Here is a 7,604-nt window from a genome sequence, read left to right as displayed (position 1 = left end):
CCAGAAATAACTAATATCTGTAACACAGATTTCTTATAACACCACATATTTCCCATTTGATAATCTACAAGTGTAAAAAATTGTGTGAATAATTTGTGGGGTGTGTGTGTGTGTGTGTGTGTGTGTGTGTGTGTACCAGTCCTGGGGCTTGAACTCAGGACCTAGATGCTGTCTCTAAGTTGGTTACCCAAAGCTAGCAATCTATCTCTTGAGCTACCACTCCATGCCTGGCTTTTTAGTGGCTAATTGGAGAAAAGAGTCTCATTATCTTTCCTGTACAGACTAGCTTTAAACCACAATCCTCAGACCTCAGTCTCTGAGTAGCTAGGATGAAAGGCATGAGCCACCAGTGTTTGGCAAGTCATCATATATTTAAAAAGAGGGGGAATGAAGAATGTAAGTGTGTCTGCAAATAAGATCTTTCACTCTTTCATATAGAACCACCCATAAGCACCATGACCTCTGATCCCTCGATGGTATAATCAAACCAAAGAGCATTTAAGCTGTTCTCAGGATTGCCTTTCACCAGTATACTTCCAACTTCAACAGTGGTTCAGTCCAGGTGAGGCAACACGTACCTCTACAGCCCAACAACTTAGATACAGAAGAATAATTGAGCCCAGGAGTTCAAGGTCGTAGAAAAAAAATCTCATATATGTTGATCAAAGTCAAATACACCAGAAACTGAGGAGGAGAATCCTAAGTCCGAGTTCAGCCTAGAATGTATGGCATATTCTGGGCTTTGCTGGCTACATAGTAAGACCTTATCTTGAGAAAGTAACATGACATAATGTTGTAAAATTCATTCTTTTTTATAATATATTTTTATTGTAATTAATAAAAGGGTTACATGATATTTGCCAGATAGAAGGTGCATTAATTCACATACATTGATACCCTTTCACATGTCTTGGTACCCATTACCCTCCCCCCACCCCCGTCTTGGTTTTCCCTCCTTCCCTATCAAATTTCAAATAACCAAATACAAATAAATTCAATATATCAGATAACAAAGTGAGATACTCTAACAATATGAGATAACTAAGGGACAGCAAAGGAGATGAGAGACAACATAGTACATTAAGGACAACAATCATTCATTATATGGCTTTTGTTTCAATATCCTGGAGGTCCTTATGTATCAAGATTTTGCTCTACTGCAGATCTCTGCTAGTAGAGCCCAAGGTTTCTACTGATTATGACAAATGAGGGAAACCATTGAGCCTAAGTTCCTCTGAGTCTGGCTTACTTCACTTAATAGGATTTTTTCTAAGTCTTTCCATTTCCTAACAAATGGGTCAATGTCATTTTTTCTGACAACAGCATAGAATTTCATTGTGTAAAAATACCACAACTTGTTGATCCACTCATCAACTGAGGGACATCTGGGTTGGTACCATGTAAAATTTATTCTTATGAATATTGTTGCCCAACTCGTATCATACAGACCTAGGAACTGTGTGTTTCTCAGAAAAAAATTGTATGCTGCTCTATTTTATACGCAACCTGTAAATTTCTGTGTAGGACTAGATGCTATTGGTTCACGCCTCCAATCCTACCTATTAATGAGGCTGATAACTGAGGATCAGTTATCAAAGCCAGCCAGGGCAGAAAAGTCTCCATGAGACTCTTGTCTCCAATTAAACCACTCAAAAACTGCAAGTGGTGCTGTAGTTCAAGTGGTAGAGTGTTATCCTTGAGCACAAAGAGGTTCCGGGACAGCATCCAGGCCCTGAGTTTGATCCCTACAGCCAACAAAAAATTCTGTGTAGGTGTCTCTGACACAAAACTTGAGATACAGTTTTGATTGTTTAACTGGGCAAAATGGTCATATATTGGATAGAGTAAGGTTTTCTTTCATCTTGGTAAAGATCAATGTAGAAAATTAATAATAGCAGAGAATGTTTCAGACCTTACAACCAAAACCACTTTATCTGTTGCAAATATATTTCATGGATTCACTTGAAAAGTAGGAGCAAGCCAGCCCAGCAGCAAAATCTATGATATTCTTATTCCCAAGAAACCAACAAAGAACAACAAAGAGCTATAGCTCAAGTGGTGCAAGGCAAAACTTGAATGAAAAAGTCAAGCAACTACAAAGCCCTCAGTTGAAGTCCTAGTACAAGCACACAACACACACATACACACACACACACACACACACACACACACACACACACACACACACACACACACATCTTCAGTCCTTTCCTCCCTCCCTCCACTCTTTCTTTCTGTCTTGGTGAGAAATTCAACCTAGGACCTCAAGGTTGCTAGGAAAGTACACTACTATTGAATGGCATCCAAGCTATGCATTCCATTTCTTTCCCTATTTCCTTTTCTTTTACTTTTTTGTTGATCTTGGGGCTTGAACGCTGGGCCTGGTTGTTGTCCCTGAGCTCTTCAGCTCAAAGCTACCACCCTACCCATTGAACCACACCACCACTTCCCTATTTCTTTTTTTTTAAATCTTATTAAGATGTTGTATAGAGGAATTAACCATTTTATATGTCAATTTCTGTTCGATTTCTTAAAGGATCCACAAAACCAAACCAAAGGCGTGCATTCTGCTCTGAATGTATAATGCTCTGTAGAGAAACATTTACACCTTTACCAAGTTATTATACTGCTTAAGTTTAATGGCATCACAAGTCTGAAACCATCATCCCAAATTATTGGAATCCAAAAGATAGAGCTTTAAACATGTGAACCCAACCCTGCTGCATTTATTCCATCCATCTCTTCCCTCACACAAGGTATCCTGGAAATATGGAGGCACAGAATGAAACCGCCATCTTGGAATTCCTGCTCCTGGGACTGTCTAATGATCCAGATGTGGAACCCATCCTCTTTGGGTTACTCCTGTCTATGTACCTGATCACTGTGCTGGGTAATCTGCTCATCATCCTGGCCATCACCTCTGACCCCCACCTCCACACCCCCATGTACTTCTTCCTCTCCATCCTCTCCTTGGCTGACCTGGGCTTCATCTCCACCACTGTCCCCAAGATGCTGGTGGACCTGAGGAATCACAGCAAATCCATCAGCTACGCTGGCTGCCTGACCCAGGTGTCCTTTTTCTTCTTTTCTGGAGGCTTGGACAGTGCGCTGCTGGCTGTGATGGCCTATGACCGCTTGGTGGCCATCTGCCACCCTCTCCACTACTCACTCATCATGAGTCTCCGCCTCTGTGGCTTGTTGGTTCTGCTGTCATGTTTTATTAGTTTTTTAGATTTCCAGGCACACTTGTTACTGGTGTCACAACTTACCTTCTGCAAAAGAGGAGAAATCCGTCACTTTTTCTGTGACCCTTCTGAATTGCTCAACCTGGCCTGCAAAGATCCATCTACTAATCACATATTGTTATATCTGTTTGGTGTATTCTTCGGTAGTGGTCCGATTTCAGTGATATTGTACTCTTATATTCGAATTATCTCTGCCATTCGGGGAGTCCAGTCACCCAGTGGGAAATACAAAGCCTTCTCCACATGTGGCTCTCACCTGTCAGTGGTAAGCTTGTTTTATGGGACAGGCCTGGGGGCCTACTTCAGTTCTATTGTCTCTCACACTCCCAGGAATGTGATGGTGACATCTTTGGGCTATACCGTGGTCACCCCCATGCTGAACCCCTTCATCTACAGTTTGAGGAACAGGGACATCAAGAGAGCAATTTGGTGGCTTGCCTGCAAACCAGCCCATCGTCAATGCCCAGGCTCTCCTTTCTAACCAGCTGGTCAGAATAGACTGCCAAAAGCACACCCCTGATTTTGGAAAGTATGCCTATGCAGCTAGCCTCATTTCAGTCACTCTTATGCGCAACCTTATTTCACATTCCTGCGTGAAGAGGAGAGTTCCCCTTCTAGGGTTGAGACCAGCAATGTTCTTGGAAGCCTTAGAGATTGAAGATTTGGTTTGCCTCCATTTGCAGATGGTGGTAGAATGTTTGGAAGATGGGGAGCTGGGGCCCTATTCCTCCAATCTTTTACCCTTTCATAGTCTCCCTTACCCTAGAACCTCTTCTTAAACTTTTAGTGAATAGAATGTCTGTGAATATAATTATGCTTTCATCCAAGTTGTATGTGTTTGTACTCTTCTTCTCTCATCCTCTCATTTTCCTTCTCCCAAGATTCCACACAAATAGTCCTTCGGTGTCTATGCCATTGTATGCTACAGGTTTAGATTCTACTTGTGATTCAAAATGGATGGATGCTTGCTACTTTACTGAATAAGATGGTCTCCAGACCTGTCTCTTCCTCCAAGTGACCTAATTTTCTATTTCAGTACAACTGAATAAATAATGTTCATATACCAACTAGGTTGTCTTTATCCACTCATGGGTTGATTGATCCTCAGGATGAATCCAGCATTGTGTATTATGAATAGTGCAGCAATAATCATCAATTTGAAGATACCTCTATTGTTTATAATCTTTCCAATAGAAGACCATGACGAATTTCATGGCTGACTCATAAGAATTTATAGTGAACAATTATTTTTTGTGCTGGCTGGGGTTGCTAGTCCTGGCGCTTGAACTAAAGGTCTGGGCACTGTCCCTGAGCTTTTAGTGCTCAAGGCTTGCATTCTGCCACTTGAGCCACAGCTCCATTTCCAACTTTTTATTTCCTTTTGCTAGTTAACTGGAGATAGGTATCTCGTGGAGTTTTCTGCCAGAGATGGCTGTGATCACGATCCTCAGATCTCAGCCTCTTCACTATCTAGGATTACAGGAGTGAACCACTGTAACGCAGTTTAAGAATAAATCTTTTGGGACCAGAAGCGTGGCCTGGGGATAGAGTGCTTGCCTAGCGTGCACGAAGTTCGATTCCTTGGTACCACATACATAGAAAAAAATCCAGAAGTGATGCTGTGGCTCAAGTGGTAGAGTTCTAGCCTTGAAAAAAAAACGTACAGGACAATGCTCAGCCCCTGAGGCTGATCCCAGGATGGCACAAAAACAAAAAAAAACAAAGAAAAGAAAAAAAATCAAGTGGCAGATTATCAACCTTCAGCAACAAAGTTCAGGGACAGTGCCAGGCCCTGTGTTCAAACCCCAGGACCAGCAAAAACTTTTTAAAAAAAGAACAACTCTTTTTTTTTAAGTTATCTTTAAGGGGTTTTGATTCAACATGTATGTTTATGATTACAATGCATCTTAATCAATGTCACCGCCTCTTCACCTCTCCTAATCCCACTTCAAGTTACCTAGTTCCATTTTCATCTAGGTACAGTAAATATGAAGACTGTCTTGCCCACGCTCCCTCTCTTCATTCATCTGCCCCTCCTTCCTTGACCTCTCCTCACCCCAATAAAACATGGTCCAGCATCCTGATATTTATTTCATTAGACTGAAGTGAATTGTGTATGTACACAGGATTGTAGTTTAAATCTAGCTTCTGCTCATGGAAGAAAACATGTATCCTTTGCTCTCTGAGCCTGACATAATTTACTTAACATAATTTTTCCCAGGTCCATCCCTTTCCCTACATACATATGACTTATTATTTTTCTGGATGAGTACATGAATGCCTGTGTGTGTGTGTGTGTGTGTGTGTGTGTGTGTGTGTGTTTGTGTTAATCACACTTTCTTGATCCATTGGAATGCTTCTGGTCTGTCTCCATAACTTGACTTGGCTATAGTGAATAATGAAGCAAAGAACATGGCTGTACATGTCTGCTGACTTCCAATCTTCTGGATGACTACCCAACAGTGATATCGATGGATCACAGGGTACTTCTGGGTTTAGGGTTTACTTCTTAAATTTTTTTGACGAATTTGCTATCTGCCATCCACAGTGTTCGCCTCAGTCCACACAAGTTCTGTTTCTTGTTAAAACTTTTCATTCAGAGATGAAAGGGAGGATATTGGTCTAGATGCACTGTATTAATGTACTGACATATAGAACTGAAGCCCCTTTGTAAAATTACTTAAAATCAAAAGAATAATAAATTACATTTTGGCTGAGCACCACTGGTTCATACCCAAGTACTGAGTAATCCTAGCTACTCAGGAACCTGACATTGGAGATAATGAGATTCTTATTTCCAGTTAATTATGCAAAAAAATAGCCAGAAGTGGAGCTGTGGCTCAAGTGGTAAGGCACTAGCTTTGAGCACAAAAGCACAAGGGCAGCACCCAAGCTCTGAGTTCAAGCCCCAGACTGGCATAAAAACAAACTAACACACACACACACTAATATTTCACTCAAAGATAATTACTATATCTGCATTCTGCTCTTGTCATAATCAGACACTGAAGATTCTAGAGCAGTCATGGCTTAGAAAGGACAATACACCAATAAGGAAGCCTAGGCGCTAGCAACTACAGAGGTGTTGTTGTTGTTGTTGTTGTTTTCTGAACACTTTATAAGATGTCCTCGCTCAAGTTCTTAGCACATTATCACCTGATCATTTCTGCTACTTGTTGAGTTATTGCTTTTCTTTTCCTTTCTTTTCTTTTTTGTTTGCCAGTCTTGTGCTTGAGCTCAGGGCCTGAGCCCTGTCCTTGGGCTATCTCAAGGCTTGAGCCTCAGCACCACTTCCAGAGTTTTCTATATATGTGGTACCGAGGAATCAAACCCGGGTCTTTGTGCATGCTAGGCAAGCACTCTACCACTAGGCCAAACTCCCTACGAAATCAATGTGGTGCATTAATTCATGATATCCCCACCGTGGGAGGGGGGGATATCATGAACCAGCAACATCTGGGTCCAAACTGAACAGCAGTGAAGCCCAAGAGGGAGTGGAAATGCAGGCAGAACAGAAACACTGTCCGTGTTTCATTCATCCATCCCGGATCCCTTCTGTTTCCCCTCTCCTCTCTGCCCAACACTCAGAGCAGAGATTATTTGCTCGAAGTGGAGCTGGCAGGTTTATCTGCAGGAGTCAAGCTCTATTCTATGACAGCTCCAGCAGTTATGGCGACAGAGAGATTGTTGTTTCTGGATGTTCACACAATCTGCCATTGTCCCAGATAGCCCATTACCTGTCGGTGGCTATCTTAAAATTACACTTTCTCCTCTCTTCACCTATCCTCTCCCTCCTTCCTTCCTCCTTGCCTTTGCTTTCCTTCCTTCCTTCCTTCCTTCCATCCATCTTTCTTTTTTCCTTCCCTTTCTCCCTCTATTCTTCCTTCCCTCCCTCCCTCTGTTCCTTCCTTTCTTTCTGCCTTCCTTCCCTTTCATAGCTTCCTTCCTCCCCCTCCCTCTTTTTTCTTTCATCCTTTCTTTTTCCTTTCTTCCTTTCTTTCTCCCTCCCTTCTTTCTTTTTTCTTTCTCACTCTTTTCTCCATCAATGTGTCTGTCTCTCCTTTCATTTCCTTTCCAGTTTACATATTCTTTTCATGGTTAAGGAATAAATCAAACCTTGGTGTGATACAGAAGCACTGGATCCCATTTCTCGAGGAATACATATTCTCCTTCTCAAAATGTTGCTTACATCATGTGGGCTTTTGAGGACACATTTCCATTTTATCCAAATCATTGCAAAAATCAACTGTGAATAGTGGATTTTGAGCTGATAAACCTTACAATATAGAAATATTTTTGATTGTCTTTACATTTATTTATTCCAATAATGGTATATTTTTCATAAGGAGTGCAAGCTTC

The 7,604-nt window shown here is 41.5% G+C and overlaps 1 protein-coding gene across 1 annotated transcript; it reads left to right on the top strand.

The window, feature by feature from the left end:
• Positions 1 to 2,769: 2,769 nt before the first annotated feature.
• On the top strand, positions 2,770 to 3,726 carry LOC150068860 (olfactory receptor 7E178-like). The gene has a single exon (XM_090329336.1). It carries the CDS (start codon positions 2,770 to 2,772, stop codon positions 3,724 to 3,726), a length of 957 nt encoding a protein of 318 aa, XP_090185462.1.
• Positions 3,727 to 7,604: the final 3,878 nt, after the last annotated feature.

The sequence above is a fragment of the Megascapheus bottae genome, chromosome 1 (assembly GCF_031878675.1).
Source record: "Megascapheus bottae isolate mThoBot1 chromosome 1, mThoBot2.hap1, whole genome shotgun sequence".
In the NCBI taxonomy this organism is placed as follows: domain Eukaryota; kingdom Metazoa; phylum Chordata; class Mammalia; order Rodentia; family Geomyidae; genus Megascapheus; species Megascapheus bottae.
Note: the sequence above shows the minus strand (reverse complement) of the source record. Positions and strands in the feature narration are given on the sequence as shown.